A 16,690-nucleotide genomic window follows, 5' to 3' on the forward strand; every position below is an offset into this window, starting at 1 on the left:
TTATGAACTGTCTCTACACAATTTTATGCTTTGTGTAGCTGCCATATGATTAGCTCACTGGATTTGGAAAGAGTATATGTATTCGTAATAAAGGGGTCCTGGGTGTATTTGTGTGTGTGGGAAGGAATTAATGAAGTAGTCTGTGTTGCAAAATATAGTCTTTTTTTTTTTTTTTTGTACTTCCCTTTTTGTGCAAGCTGCATATAAATGAATATCTATAAATAGCCATATTAGTTTTAGTGGCTGTGGAATAAGTTCTAACATTATGAAATTCAGGAAATATTGTTTGATGAGTTGCATAAAATGCACACATCATAGTTTTTAATCAAATAGAACACAGCCCTACCTGCTGCCCCACTGTGCTGTCTTGCTGTTATTTCGATGTATAAATGAATAAACTGCTTCCTCACAGACCATTAAGAATATAAATATGTGACAAGTTAATTGGTGCGAGAGTAGGGAATGCCAAGGATGGAGTTTGGTGGAAACCAGAACGGGAAAAGCCGAAATATGAATTATGAAATATGAAGAAGAATATGAATGTGACACCAAAAATAGATGATCTTATGTTGATTTTTAATTATCATATAATCAATAATATAATCAATCTCATTTTATGAAGTGTCTACCTTTTGTCTATATAACAAAATAAAATATATAACCATGACCTCAACAACACAGCTGAATGATGTAAGCTTTAAGTTTAATCAAGTAGTTGAATCAAATATTTTTGCATTCAATAGATCATTAGTTTCCACAGATTCACATCTAAAAAAATTCTTTACTTAATCAATTAGTGCAAAATGTTGCCAGTAAAAAAGATATATTTTTGTACTTGAATATTCTTGACAACTTAAGTAACCAATAATTTGTATAACTGCATGTATGCTGTACTTAGTCAAAAAAAAAAAATTAAATGACATTACTTACTATAAAAATGTTTTATCATATGAGGTCACTTTTAGGAAAGCCAAATTTCTATAGGACCATCATAAATCGATATTAAGATGATTTTTTTTTTATGTTAATTGGTATAAGTAAAATTTTCACTGTTCACTTATTTGATTAGAAATAAGCTGGAACTAACATTTGCTGCATAACAGAATACAGAGACACAATAACTGAGAATTAGTGAGGAAATACACTGTCTAAACTAGTTCCCAAAATAGCTGCCCATTTTCATATGATCTTTCATGCATATTGAATTCAACCTGCAGCAGCTGAAAGCTTTCTTTGGAAACTTAGTTTTTGTAAGAAAGTAGACTTTGGTTACTAAAAGCTCAGATAGAAAATTTGGTCAAGTCTCAGCTGTATAATCTGATCCACTGTTATTGCTTGTTTGTAAGTGTGTTACTGGCAGTAGAATGTGAGCACGTTCGTCTGATTTCCTCGTATAAACAGGACAGGGCAGTGAAGTCCAAAGCTCAGTGAATCCAGCCAAGCCATATAGAGAGAACTGGGACAGTCACTTTGAGGGACAGGTAAGGAACTAAAACACACAGACAGATTAGGCATTTAATTAACAGGTCCTTTTTGGTTTTCTGGTTAATGTAAAAAGAGAAATGAAGAAATGAACACTACAGCATTGATTATCACCTGAAGCTGATTGCATAAGTTCAGACATGAATTGACCTTGAATTGTTTGGTTATAAGCTAAAACCGTGTCAATGCCATATAATATACACTCACCATCCACTTTATTAGTGAGATCTGTACACCTGCAAATTCATGCACTTGACTTGGGTTGGTTTAAATATTTCAGAAACTAATGATCTCTTGGGATTTGATAAGATAACTCAGAGAAAACAACCGGATTGGTTCAAGCTGCCAGAGAAGATACTGTATACAAACTCAATCATTCTTTACCATTGTGGTGAGCAGAAATGCTTTTTTAGCATACACAAATACATTGACCGTGAGGTACATCAGGTTCTAATGCTGTCAGGCAAGGACAGGAATCTGGCTATCATTGACCCAGACTCACCCTGGATAATTTGTCCATCTGTAAGGTTTGGGTGAGTCTATACCCCTGCTAGCCTCAGATCCTTGCTCTTGGATGAAAGGACTGAAAGCTATTGTAGACTACTGCTGTTGTAGTTCATCCACCTCAAGGTTTGATGTACTGTAAATTCTGCTCACCACCATTGTAAAGAGTGGTTATATGAGTCACTATAGACTTCCTGTCTGTCTGGTCATTCTCCGCTTAGCTCATGTGTTTCAGCCTGCAGACCCTCTTCACACAGGTCTCTTTTAAACAACCTGTGTAAACTCCGGAGACTGTTGGTACAGGATAAATACTCAAACCAGCCCATCTGGCAACAACCAAGTCACAGAATTTTCCCCTCATCCTGGTGTTTGACTTGAACAATAACTAAACGTGTCTGTATGATTGTATGCACTGTGTGCAAATGTTACATTTATTAAGGTTTATAGACTGAGGTAAGTACTCACACCAAGATCAGAGCAGCATGTTTGGAATTCCTCCTAATGATCTCATTCAATCTCACCTTTCTCTCTGACTAAAAGAAAAATATATAAAAAAGCTATTATTCAACAAGGACTAATATTGTCAAATATTTAGCAATGGGTGATGATAATGTCATTAATCACAAGATATGAACTCTTTGAGCAGAGGAGCAGCTAATGCATGCTCAAAATGTCTGCAGGAAGAAGGAAGATGTTCTAAAGATAAAATAGAATTGAGTTTTATCAGAAGTAGAATTAATGTATAACTTATTAGAACTTATTGTATTTAGAACGCAGAAAATTGGTCTGCAGTTAGAGTAAGAAACTTGCATGTATGGTGCGTAAATCTATTAATGAAGAGCATGGGTGTGGAAAAAACATGGTGGCTAGTGATCAGTAGGGGTGTAACAATTCATTCATGATTCATGATTTCATTATATTAATTTGGATTCTCTAAAAATTTAGAAGAAAGAAAAAAAAATTGGACTGAAAAAGTTTTTTTCTGTATTCTAATCAATGCAAACCCTCCAGAATATCCACGTCGCAGAACACACTGAAACCTACAAACGTCTAAAGACTCTACCTGACATCCTTGCATTGTATATAATCTCACTTTTCTAGTTTTTAATCTTGCCTTGTAGAATAAAAAAGGTAAGATGGTGGCTTGACAGTTAAGGCTCTGGGTTAATTACCAGAAGGTTGACGGTTCAAGATTCAGCATTGTCATTCTGCCACTGTTGGGCCCTAGAGCAAAGCCTTTAAACTTCCGCTCCTCTGCTTCCTAACAAAGCTGGGATATGCAAAGAAAATAATTTTACATTCATATGTGACAAATAAAGGCTGCTGTTATGAGAGCCATGAGGGCTCCCTCTGCTGGCCTGCAGAGGATTTGCTGCACTTGAGAATCAGGTCTCTATTTCCCACTATTCATTGCACAGCACACCTGTTTCCTATTTGTAATCACCCTGTCTATTTAAGCTCACTCAGAACGCTTTCGTGTTGTGAGGTATTGTTAGCACTGTCTTCATACTGAGTGTTTAGTCTGTTCTGTCTGTTTCCCTGTTTTTGACCTTGCTTGTTTTTCGTGTTTGTGAACGTTTGCTGCCTGCCCTGACCTACGCCTGGATTATTGACTTCTGCTTTTGGATTTTCTGTGATGTTGTTATTTGCCTGATGTTTGACCCTTGCCTGTCTTGGATTTTGCCTAATAAACCAGCATTTGGATCTAACCTGTTTCACGTCGTGACAGCTGCTGTGGCTAGTTTTTGTATTTATCCACATTTTACTGCTGATTATCTGACCTTCTACCTGTCCCTGTACTGTTTTATTAAAACTGATACCAGAGTCTTTTTAATAAAAAGACAACCTGTAATTGGTCAAACAACACAAAATGAGAAAATAATTAAAATATATATATAGTAAACAAAATATTCACCATGCTTTAAGAATAAATAAATGCATTCTTCTTAAAACCTGGTGAAGATGGTTGAGTGAAACATAATGAGCTCAGTAGCTGTGTCTGAGGTGTCATTTTAACTTTCTGTAGAGCTCCAAAGACGGTTAAAATGCCCGATGACAGCTGTGTGGGGCCTGATTCCTTTTACACCTTCTGAAGAGCTCTATTTAGCAGTTATAATGTGAACCATATAGCAAATACTATAATGCATGTTGGTCATAGTGATCTGGACCTATCAGGCCCAACACTTGCTCTCTATACATATTAAGTCTATAGAGGCTTGGATTTTGGTTAACTTAAACTCTGATTCAGGCAATGTGAATCACACATACCCATGATACACATCGTCCCATTTTTGATGCAATGTTACACCCCTAGTCACCTGCTGCTGTGAATATGCACAACTTAGTGCTGAATCAATGAAACCTGCTGCCTCAACTCTGTGACCTGCAGCTGAACAGGAGCCTTATTGAGAGCAGGACAGTTTGCACAAAAAGCCACTAGATTCGCTGAAGGCCTTTGAAAAGTCACTAATTGGCAACACTGCTTGCCATTTATCTGTCACAGACACACCTTGAGCCTGAATGCATCCATCTGTTTATCTGAAACTTTCCATGGACAGGATGTCTTCTGTTGCTGCTCTTGTCTTTGCTGCGCCTCTCTGATCCTGAACAATGCAACAGAGTCCTCGAATCGCTTCAAGCTGTCGGAAATAATGCAATACGATTATTAATTATTTCTGACCCTTTATATATAGATATATAATTGATTACAATTAGACTGATGTTTTGCTCAAGTACACAATATTTTTAAGCCTTTGGTAAACTACCTACTTTTTGGACGAAGGCAACCTTTCAGTGTCTGTCATCACAATGACATCATGGACATCCAAGCGAAATCTTTGTAGTAAATCGATCATCCTAAGAACAAATTATTATCCTATAATAACAAATATAACATCTTCTAAGATCGCAAACAAACAATTCATAATAAACAAAAATATACTCTTTGCGCTCATGTTCCATGGTCTGCAGCTCCCCTATGACAAAAACACGAACTTTACTTCTCCTCCAGCGCTTCCTTCTAGTTAACAGATATGGCACCAACAGAGTCAGACCTGAGTGAAAAGTCAGGGATAAAACCAATCAATACACAACAAGCTAGAAAATACCAAATAACATTTTGCAGTTCTTCTGGAAAGCATTATCACTGTAGCTACATTTAGTATCATATCCTATATTTATGACTAATATCTTACCCCCGTCATCAGAGATCCAGTACACATCTATGGTCTTCTGTCCCTGTTTGCTTTGGAAAACTGTTCTGCTCTCATTGTCAATTATGTGGTTTGATTTTTCATCATCTGCGGCAAAGCAAAGAGAAATGTGATGACAGAATTATGGGAGAATGTCATCATTTCATACAATCCCAAAGTAGTTTTATGTAGTGAAATAGTCAGATAATGTGTCTTCCTTATGTCTCAGTAAGTTTTTTCTCACCACCATTGCCTCAGGCTTACTCGTTAGGGAGAAGCACAAATTTTATTTTAAACTTTGTAATTGTATTCTAAATATTTATATTTCTGTAAAGCTGCTTTGAGACATTGTCCAATGTCCATCCGCTGTACAAATAAAGTTGAATTGAAATTACAAGAGCAAACATATTTAATTGTAAACATATAAAGCTTAGTTCAATGTTCTTGTCTGTTTCTTTACCTGATTCTATTTCCGATTTCTGACTCTGTTCTGAATCCATGGTCTCATCTGCCTCAAAAGCATAATTTGCTATCAAATAAACAGAACAGTCATTATTCACAAAGCTTGTACAGACAGGAAGCAAAGACAAAATTTTACATACAGTTACCTGCAGACTCCAACTCTTCTGCAATGTCAAGTCCACCCATCATTCTGAGAATACACACTCCATAGTTAGAATCAAATGTATCACTGGGAAGTAAAATTAAAAGGCAGTAAGGTTAAAAATGTTTTGACTTTTACTTAATTATCAAAAAAAAAAAGTCATCCATACTGATTTCACTTACTATATGGTGTTAACATAATCCTCTAAGTCATAGGGACTGCACTCCTTCCAGTTTGTCTTGAACCCCATGATTAGTGTATTAGGTTTAAGTTTTCCCAAACCAGAAGCCTGAAATAGTTTTTTAGAATTAAATAAAAATTATAGCAGTGAGATGAAAAAAAGTCAGTTAGTGAAGTTGGTTTACCTGCATGAGATGCTGAGTTCCTTCTCTCAAACTGTTTCCCTTAAAGGGAATGTAGAAGGCACGGACTTTCCTACTGTTAAGCCATTTTACTAATCTGTCTGTATTGGCTTGGGATGTGACAGACTTGTTTTCATCCTGAGGACAAATAATATTTACACTTATTCAAGCCATCTTTGTTGCCCTGTGTGTTATCCTCAATCATACAGAAGCTACCATCTGGGTATGGTTAAGGTTAACATGCTTTATTTAAGATTCATGGTCAGCAAATCATTTTCCCAGCAAAAATGCTGCTTGCGCCGCTATGTACTTTACCCTCTATCTCATACCATGAGCTCACATGTACATGTATTTGGCTAGTGTTTTTGTAATTGTCTGTCCACAGACGGCTGTGATTCAAGCAATCTTAAAACCATGGTCGGTCCTCATTCTCACCATGAGAATGTTTCCACAGATCATCAAACTGACATTTTTTGTGAAAGAACCCACAAAGTCAACAAGAGCCGGACGCAAGTTTGGAGGACCAGTCAAAACCAAACACTGAGGTCTAAAGGGGAACGAAAGGTAAATAACATTATTAAAACATATACAAGAGAATGGATCTTTACACTCTTTCAGGACTAAACTATTTTTCAGTTTCACCTGAAATTCTTGACGTGATCTTCTACAGTAGCAAGAGAGGCTGAGTAGGACAGAGCCATGTTGTAGGCACCAGCCTGGACAGACGAGCCCCAGTTAACCTCTACAAGAAATATGTGACTATTACATGTCTATCTCTTTAATGTGTTTTTTTAAGTTTCTTGAATATTGCATTGGTTTAGACCTAATTATTACTGTCATGAGTTGCTCACTTGGTTTCTTGTACATAACATAACCTAATAAAAAGAAGATGATGCCGAAGCTGATAAGAGCAGCCCACCAGGTAAGCAGGAACATCAGCACCACAGAGATAACTGCTCCAAATAGAGCTGTCCAGAGACTGTAGTATTTAAAAGATGGCCTCCACCCTGTGAGTGAGAATAACAGTAGTTTTGTAGTGAGACATTGCATAACAAACCACAAAGAAATACATCTACACTCAAAACCAACAATTCTATCCATTTGAAAGAACGAAAGTACATAAGTAGATAATTTAATATGGCTACTTCTGGAATAGGCTTATTAATTATTATTAGTGATGATGTAACTCATGATGGATGCAGCAGAATGAATTCAGAAACATTAAATTCTAATTTACAGAGAAATTAATCCATTATAATTTGGAGATATTTCATCATGTGACAAGACAAGTCATGTCCCAAAACACACTTCCAACCCAACAAAGGACTTTATCAGGAGGGAAAAGTTGAAGGTTTTAGACTGGCCATATCAATCACCAGACATTAGCCTTATTAAGCAGCATTTTACATCCTGAAAAGAAGATTGAAGGCAGAACAACAAACACCTGAAGAGACTGTAGTAAAAGCCTAGAAAAGCATCACAGTGGGTTGCTTTTTTTGTAATTCAGTTATTCAAGCTAAATTATGCAACCAAATATTAAGTGTTATTAATTTTAATTTATTCAAAACTGTATGTTTCTATACATTTTCTCAGGTAAGATTTGAGTGGTCTGTCACCAAAGGTGCCTTGTTTTAAGTTGTTTAACAATGCGAGGAAATGAAATCTTTGAAACCTGTGTCTTCAGTGTATGGAAAAAACAATAGAAATTGTGCTTGCGGTTTCAATACATTTTAGAGTTTTCTTTAAAGAGGCAGTTTCAGTCTCAGAGCTTTGTAATGGTCAGTACATTTTCCTCCATGGGGGGCACTTCAGGGCAAAGAACTTACAAGAGTGACAAGAGTGACATCTTATGAATTTTAAGAGGCAGAAATGCAAAAGCTTGTAAGAGGAACTATTATGTGTTTTGCCATAGAGTAATTTTCCTGTAGTAATTTATAACAGCACACTGTCATGTTTTATTTTTTACATATGAGTTTTAACAACCAAACATTATTCCAGTCATGTTTAGGATACACTAATATAATCAGTCATAACATTGAGGAGGTTTTTTGTCAAAAGCAGTCCGAGGTAGATTCTCACCTGGTGAGTTGGTGATTGAGGCATGGAAACAGCTGAAGTTGATAAGAGCATAGGAGCACAGGAAGAAATTAGAGATAAGAGGAGCGATGACGTTTAACTCGGCTGAAAAGACATGGAAGTACACATGGATATAGAAAACAGAAGGAACGGATTAAATGCATTGTGTAATTGATAAAAAATATGATAAGAAATAACGTGAAGCATGAGGGCTGTTTTTTTAAATAGAAGTAATTAAAATGCATTAGTAATATTACATTCAGACTTACATAACTTTTTTTAGCTGTTAAATCTTATTAATCTCAATAAATCTTGTTAAATTCAATGATAATGTTTAAAAAAATTGAGCCAGTAACAATTTGGAAAACACATCTAAACACATTTTAATATATTGTACATCAGAGGCACAGACTACACCACCACTTAAACTTACCAATGAGAATGAAGGCCAAAGCAATGAAGTAGGTCAGAATGTACGCACGCAGTGGCTCATTATTTTTCCCATAGCCCTTTGCAAAGAAGCCTATGTATGGGTATATGTTGTCCCTGCAGAGACACTAAGAATAAAACTGGTGAGTAGGTACAATCATTTCTAAACTGATATATTTTTTGGTGCTCATAAGTGCCTAGTATTCCATCTTACTTGGAAGACTTTAGGAGCAGAGACCAGGAAGGCAAGAGCTGATGATAAACTGGCTGCAAAAATGCCAGCAGTGATGAGAGGGCCAAAACCTGACACCATACCGAGCACCTTAAATAAAAAAAAAGTAATGAATAGATAGATAGATAGATAGACAGATAGATAGATAGATAGATAGATAGATAGATAGATAGATAGATAGATAGATAGATAGATAGATAGATAGATAGATAAACATTTAGTTGAAGTAGCTAGCAGCTGAGAAATTACAATTAACATATTGCACATGTGAACAGTATTATAAAATTAAATACAACAATAAAAGTTAAGTTTAAATAATATTAAGGTATTGCACATTCAATGTAGATGTACAAAGAAAAAAGGTTCACATAGACCAAGTGGTTACTGAATATATTCACATTTCTACCTTAGATAAGATTTGTGAAGAATAGGTTTGATTTTTAGTTGATGCCATTGGCAATTACTCTTTTCTAAAACTCAAAATATAGGCAGAAAGATTTAAGTAGATGTAATAGAATAATCCCATATGGTGACGGAAGTGATTGATTAGCAAATATCATTTCAGAGAAGCAATACCTGAAAGTTGTTGGCCAGGCCAAAGGAGCAGGACTGGCTCTGCAAACACATAGTAAAATTCCAACCTAGCTTGCATCCTAAACCCTCACATGGCTCAGAGATGTTCACCGGTAAACTGTCATTCAGGTTTCCAGAAGCATCTCGTAACACACATGACCCTGAGAGAATGGAAGCCAAGAGAGGTTGAGTGAAAGAAAAAAAAACATGCCAAAGCTGCAATATGGACATTTGAGCCAGTGTTACACTCTTCATTACACTCACCTACAGTTACAGTAATTGCTAAATAGCTTATGGTTGTCCATAAGATGGCCATTAGTGTTCCTTTGGGGATAGCGGTTTCAGGATCCTGAAAGAAGTAAGTAACTGAGTAAGTAACAGTTCTAAACATTGCTTTAAAGGGTGGTTTAAATTGCAGCATATTGTTACCTTCAAATCTCCAGAGATATTGGCACCTGCCAAAATACCAATTGCAGAAGGAAAAAATATAGCAAACATCTGGAAGAAATCTCCCTGTGACCCTTTCCATTTGGGAAATAAGTTGTCCACAAAGATCTCATCTGAAAAGGAGCATATCTCAGAACAACAAACAAGCAAATCTCTTGAGCAACATGAAAAGCCCTGTCTGTATTGGAATTAGAAACATGTATTAATCATTGGTACCCACATCTGTAGTTGAAGAAGCCCATTGACTGCTTCTCTGGAGTGGCTGGTATCACAGTGCCCACAAAATAGTTAGTGAAGGTCACAATCAACACAAGGAAGAATAAAATCTGAGTCTGAAAATTTTTGAGAGATAATAGCAACATAAAGTCAAAGCAAATAGATATAAGTTAAAGTTAAAACTAAAGATATGAAGAGAAACTTTCACCTTTGACTCCCATTCCATTCCAGCCAAGGAGATGAGCAAAAGACAAGTGACTGTGATTGCACCTATTATACGCACATCATTGATTTCATCCACAACGAGAGCATTATATTTCTGTGTTACAAAAAATTCAGAAGTCAAATGTCACAATAAAACTTTTGTATTCATTACCAATTAACTTTGTTTCTTTGTGTTTGGACTACAATGAGGTAACACTGTATAAAATTAATGACATCTTGTGATGTATCTTTGTTATCATTTGAATAAAAAATCTTACGATAAGAAGATCTCGGACAGTCTCTGCAAATCCCACAGTGTTGAGTGCACAGCCAAGAGCATTGGCAAAGGAGAATACCACACCAATGGGACCTCCCAGTTCAGGGCCCAAGGTCCGTGAAATCATAAAGTAGGCACCACCTAAAACGTTCAGGATATAATTAAATGTATTTAAAACCTGGAACAATTGGATTTTGTTATGAATCTTTTTTTGGGGCTTTGAAACTTACCAGAGGAGACTCTGCCATTGGTGGAAATAGCCGACACTGATAATGAAGTGACTGAGGTTACCAGTACAGACATGAAAATGATAACCCAAGTAGTAACTGCAAGGGGAATGGTTGGAATATGAGTCTTTTTTAGGAGTACAGCAATTAATAAGGTATCTTCCATAAACACTAGTATCTCATCTACAGGAAAATAGTTTATGTTGTCTTACGGATTCCTGCTTGAGCTGTAATCCAAGGCACTCTCAGAAAGAGAATTACACCCCAGATATTCAGCATACATCGAACCTAAATAAAAAAAAAATCAATAAAAAAAAGGAACCTTTCCTCAGCCACAGTAATGCTGTTATGTGTACATCGCCCTCACCATGACACCTGTGACCCAGCCAAAGCGGACTGGTTGGGTGCTCTTCCCTTTACTGTTCTTCTGCTGCTTCTCATCCTGCTCGTGAATCACTGCTTGGCTTTCTGATTTTAGGTCCCCTCTATGACTACCTGATTCACAATCCTGTAACACACACATCCACACACAAATACACCACATCCATTTTAATATAGATTTTATTTATTTATTTATTTTTGTAACTAGGCAACTGTTGATTAACTGTTGATAATATATTAACTCGTAGTTAATATTTTGGAGGTTGACAGATAAAATAGTGGAGAATAAAATAATAATAAGATATTGTATAGTTTGTGCCTAAACGTCTTATCATTTTTTAAGAAAAGGAAACACTCTGTAACTTTGTGATTTTTATTCTGAATTTTTATATTTCTGTAAAGCTGAATTGAGACATTCATGTCTATTGTTAAAAGTGCTATCAAATAAAATTGAATTGAATTTAACTGAAATAATCTAATGTGTCTGATTTCTAAATGGAGCAGTTACAGGTTCTCTAGAGAGAAAAACCAGAGAAGACTTTATGCTTCTGGATTTAATCACTTACTCTGTAGTGTAGCACAAGGAAAGTAAGTCTGGATCTACGGTATCACTGGATCTTGGGGGTTTAAGGGTTCAATCAGAAAAGATCAAATCAGTGAAGTGACTAAAAGGTTACTTACTTCAGAAACCTTGCGGAGAAGCTCCAACGATGGCCTGCTACTTTGTTGCCGACCTACAGAGTTGATGTAAAACTCGACATGAGGCACTCGGTCCACGGTGCTGTAAATGGACTTTCGTTGGCAGTGCTGCCTTGAATTCTGGTGTTCAGATGCCTGTCTGGAGGTTTCCCATTCCATGCTGATGCTAATTTCACTGTTATTTCTTCTAGCTTGTATTTCTCCAACAATACCCTCAACCTGACTCGGGTATTGTCCTGGCACCTCTTCAGTAGAATAAAAGTGACCTTGAGGCAAGCTACTTAGATCCATCTGCTTGTGTTTGGTTACAAGGTGCCCCATGGATGTATGTAATAATCCGGACCTTTTTAAGAGAGAAATAACATTAGAATTAGGACCAGATTCTAATATATCATTCTTCTCTGCAAAGATCCCTGCGTGAAAACCCATCACATCCACCCACTCAAATTCACCGCAGTGCCAGGTTGGATATGCAGCATGAGATCCATTAGTACATTTTTCCTCAGCTGATAAGGCTTTGTTGAATCTGTGTCATTACACAGTCATTTTAAAAAGATAAGTGAAGTTTAAATAGACATCTCTCTTTCTAAATACTTCACAAACTGGTGGGAGAAAAAAAGAAATGAAGCAAGCTACAAATGCGCTCTATGTCAAACAAATTAAATGATTAAATTATTTTTTATTCACGGTTAGTTTTAATCAGATTAGTTCGATTTATCTTGTTATGCTAAAACAGAATGACAGACAGAATGAAGAATATGTATTTGGATTCTTGCCAATGCAAGGTCCTTTAATTAAAATTATAGCTTTAGGATGAAAAAAGAACTGATACAAAGTGATTTGGTTGCTATAGAAACATTGAAACCTAACTGATGTAAATAATTTAAAAATAAAACAAACAGCATACAACAAACAAAACAGCAAACTCATGTCTTACCTGAGAACAAATATGAGGTCAGTGGAGTATGTTTTGTGCTGTTATTTACAGCGTTTTGTCTGTTTAAAATGTTTCTTATTAGTTGTTAGTATTCATGGTTTAGTTTCTGCCTTTTGTATAGTTCTCTAAAGCTATCTCCAGCTGTCTTTTTCTCATCTCTTCAAATGTTTACTTTTATACTATAGCTTATAATTAGACCCCTCCCCTATATGTGGGCGGAGCTAGCACAAAGGTAGAGTACTATATTAATAACAAAAAACTTATATTCCTAGGAATATAAGAATTTGTTTATTAAAAAATTGGATTATTTGATTGCTGTGGATCGTATAAATTATATAATATAGATAGAATTTATTTTTTCTGGTTGCACATTTGCACTTTTTGAAAATGATGATTATGATGAAGATGACGACGACGACGACGACGACGACGATGATGATGATGATGATGATGATGATGATGATGATGATGATGATGGTTGTTTCAGCTTACCATTATATCACTTTAGTTTAACTGACATTTTCTCTTGCACTTCCTTCAGATATGCTCTTACCACCTGCGTTAGATTCTTGATTAACACTTACATTCAATCATTAACCTAATAAAATGACGGATGAGTAAATCAGACTCAAGGATTGAAGCTCTATAAAAGTCTCAAACGGTTTGTTATGTAAGTATTTACTGCTATCCATTACTGTGTATGTATTATAGGTATTTACTGCTAACCTTGTTAAGACATTTTCATAACCATAAAGTTGAATATATTACAATAATTTCACTGAAATGAAAATTAAAAATAAAATAATATGTTAGACACTACTGAAAATATATAAAGAACTGTGGAACATTGGAAATTCTCTATGTTTATGAAAAGGCTGTTTCTACCATTCACCAAGTCATCTTATTTATATATAAATTATTTAAAGAATTAATTCAAGAATATATTATTATTAGTAGTAGTAGTAGTAATATATATTCTGTAGTATAGCTTATCACTACATAAAAGCCATTATTACATCTAATCAGCTAACATGATGAATGACAGCTATGAAGATCATCAGAGTATTGTACTCTTCTGTTGTGTATTGTACTCTTCTGTAGTGTATTGTACTCTTCTGTAGTGTATTGTACTCTTCTGTTGTGTATTGTACTCTTCTGTTGTGTATTGTACTCTTCTGTAGTGTATTGTACTCTTCTGTAGTGTATTGTACTCTTCTGTAGTGTATTGTAATCTCCTGTAGTGTATTGTAATCTCCTGTAGTGTATTGTACTGTTCTGTAGTGTATTGTACTGTTCTGTAGTGAATTGTAATCTCCTGTAGTGTATTGTAATCTGTAGTGTATTGTACTCTCCTGTAGTGTATTGTACTCTCCTGTAGTGTATTGTACTCTCCTGTAGTGTATTGTACTCTTCTGTAGTGTATTGTAATCTGTAGTGTATTGTACTCTCCTGTAGTGTATTGTAATCTGTAGTGTATTGTAATCTCCTGTAGTGTATTGTAATCTCCTGTAGTGTATTGTACTCTTCTGTAGTGTATTGTACTTTTCTGTAGTGTATTTCAATGCCCTGTAGTGTATTGTAATGTCCTGTAGTGCACACTTTATAGTACACAGTTATGGAAGGGAAATAATTTATAATAACACTCTCTGGTGTCACTCCAAAGAGGGTGGATTCTGGCTCGTAATACTCTACTGTAGTGTACTGAACAATCCTGTAGTGTATTGTACAATCCATTAGTTAAGTGTTGTTTTATGTAATGTTGCATTTTATGTACCACCACAATCTTGGAGGAACATTGTTTCATTACACAGGGTACTGCACCAGCTATATATGATTGAAATGAGGCAACATTAAAAGCTTTTGAACAAAGCCAGACAAGAACATTTCACCAAGACTTTTGATGTGAGCCAGAGATGTTGTGTTTGTGACAAGCCGCTGATATTTGGTAAGACTGCACTTGATTGCTTCTTTGCCATATTTAGAAAAATATACTTTGTTCTGAGGTTTGACACTGTTACAGGTATATTCCACTGTTTTGCTACTGGGATTTGGCATGGCATGTGCTTGTGTTTATTTATTTATTTTTTACTTTATCTTATAGTATAGTAATTAAAATATCAAAATCAGATAACAGGCAAGTGTCCAAAATCAGCTTAAAAAAAATAAATAAAATAATAATAATAATAATAATAATAATAATAATAATAATAATAATAGAAATAAAATTTATAATAACAACAACAACAATAAATAAATAAATAAATAAATAAATAAATAAATAAATAAATAAATAAATAAATAAATAATCTGTCTAACAGTAGTAGGCCATAAAAATGAATGAAACACATCTATAGTATAAACAAAACCAGGAGCTCTGAAGTATCCTGCAAGTGGAAGCTTCAGAGGAAAAGAAGATTTTGATATTAACCAACTACCTGAGAGCATCACCTACAACTAGGACATGAAGTAAGTAAGTCTTATTCATGATTAACCTATATTTGATGTCTAGTATATTAAAAATACAACTGATATACAACTGATAAAATGACATTGCATTTAAAATAAAGCAGAACGCAATGTCCTTTCAGCTCATTGAATAAACTGCCTTCCTGCTTTATCTTATACACACAGAACAAACTGCTCATTTTTACGTATAAAGCCTCGCATTGTCGTGTCTTCACCTTCTTAAAGGAAGCTCCTCTTAATCTAAGTTCCTTGTAAGCTGGAAGAAGAAGCACTTATTGCTCATCAAAGCAAATGTGAGAGTTTAAGAGATTACTCAGATAACACACAATGCTGGAACATCGGGAACTTTGTAAGTCATTATTTTAGAATCAATATTTTCAGTATTACAATTCAGCCTTATGGTTAATGATCATTTCAGAGAAGTTTTATTATATTTTATTTATTGATTTTATTAGTTTCTGTTTTACCAGCTGGCACAAAGTGTACCATTCCTGACCCTTTGCCTGATCAGATTCTAATATATCATTCCTCTCTGCAAAGATCCCTGCGTGAAAAGCATTTTTCCGGTTAACCCATCACATCCACCCATTCAAATTCACCGCAGTGTCAGGTTGGATATGCAGCATGAGATCCATTAGTACATTTTTCCTCAGCTGATAAGACTCTGTTGAATCTGTGTCATTACACAGTCATTTTAAAAAGATAAGTGAAGTTTAAATAGACATCTCTCTTTCTAAATACTTCACAAATTGGTGGGAGAAAAAAAGAAATGAAGCAAGCTACAAATGCGCTCTATGTCAAACAAATTAAATGATTAAATTATTTTTTATTCACGGTTAGTTTTAATCAGATTAGTTCGATTTATCTTGTTATGCTAAAACAGAATGACAGACAGAATGAAGAATATGTATTTGGATTCTTGCCAATGCAAGGTCCTTTAATTAAAATTATAGCTTTAGGATGAATGAAAAAAGAACTGATACAAAGTGATTTGGTTGCTATAGAAACATTGAAACCTAACTGATGTAAATAATTAAAAAATAAAACAAACAGCATACAACAAACAAAACAGCAAACTCATGTCTTACCTGAGAACAAATATGAGGTCAGTTGAGTATGTTTTGTGCTGTTATTTACAGCGTTTTGTCTGTTTAAAATGTTTCTTATTAGTTGTTAGTATTCATGGTTTAGTTTCTGCCTTTTGTATAGTTCTCTAAAGCTATCTCCAGCTGTCTTTTTCTCATCTCTTCAAATGTTTACTTTTATACTATAGCTTATAATTAGACCCCTCCCCTATATGTGGGCGGAGCTAGCACAAAGGTAGAGTACTATATTACAGTTTTTTTCAGTCGCTAACAAGTGTTTGTCCAAACAGTTGTCACA

At 35.1% G+C, this 16,690-nt stretch overlaps 1 protein-coding gene and 1 long non-coding RNA gene across 3 annotated transcripts; one reads left to right on the forward strand and one right to left on the reverse strand.

Moving 5' to 3' along the window:
• The first annotated feature begins 1,345 nt into the window (after positions 1–1,345).
• LOC125145157 lies at positions 1,346–8,676 on the forward strand. 2 transcript variants are annotated; one of them, XR_007143482.1, is made up of 3 exons: positions 1,346–1,481; positions 6,598–6,707; positions 6,780–8,676. It is a non-coding gene; the product is annotated as an uncharacterized LOC125145157 (long non-coding RNA). The 2 variants fall into 2 exon arrangements; XR_007143481.1 differs by having other exon boundaries at positions 1,350–1,481; positions 6,529–6,707.
• Positions 1,351–12,283, reverse strand: slc12a10.1 (solute carrier family 12 member 10, tandem duplicate 1). The gene is made up of 26 exons (XM_047815982.1): positions 11,888–12,283; positions 11,192–11,366; positions 11,037–11,112; positions 10,828–10,923; positions 10,599–10,738; positions 10,325–10,435; positions 10,121–10,232; positions 9,883–10,013; positions 9,718–9,802; positions 9,457–9,614; positions 8,863–8,970; positions 8,653–8,776; positions 8,223–8,324; positions 6,995–7,150; positions 6,786–6,885; positions 6,579–6,690; positions 6,147–6,281; positions 5,964–6,070; positions 5,786–5,868; positions 5,638–5,706; positions 5,181–5,285; positions 4,928–5,039; positions 4,756–4,842; positions 4,496–4,625; positions 2,452–2,519; positions 1,351–1,489 (listed from the first exon to the last, which is right to left on the reverse strand). Exons 1-26 carry the CDS (start codon positions 12,223–12,225, stop codon positions 1,351–1,353), a joined length of 3,159 nt encoding a protein of 1,052 aa, XP_047671938.1. The 5' UTR covers positions 12,226–12,283.
• Positions 12,284–16,690: the final 4,407 nt, after the last annotated feature.

Source organism: Tachysurus fulvidraco, chromosome 7 (assembly GCF_022655615.1).
Source record: "Tachysurus fulvidraco isolate hzauxx_2018 chromosome 7, HZAU_PFXX_2.0, whole genome shotgun sequence".
Taxonomy (NCBI): Eukaryota; Metazoa; Chordata; class Actinopteri; order Siluriformes; family Bagridae; genus Tachysurus; species Tachysurus fulvidraco.

What these genes read in the sequence shown, in the direction of transcription:
- slc12a10.1 (XM_047815982.1), bottom strand. Translation starts at nt 12,225, where the DNA reads ATGGGGCACCTTGTAACCAAACACAAGCAGATGGATCTAAGTAGCTTG. An exon ending in TACAGCTCAAGCAGGAATCC is followed by an intron (nt 10,924 to 11,036) that starts GTAAGACAACAT and finishes TTCCCCTTGCAG; the next exon opens with TTACTACTTGGGTTATCATT. An exon ending in CTGTCCGAGATCTTCTTATC is followed by an intron (nt 10,436 to 10,598) that starts GTAAGATTTTTT and finishes TTTGTAACACAG; the next exon opens with AAATATAATGCTCTCGTTGT.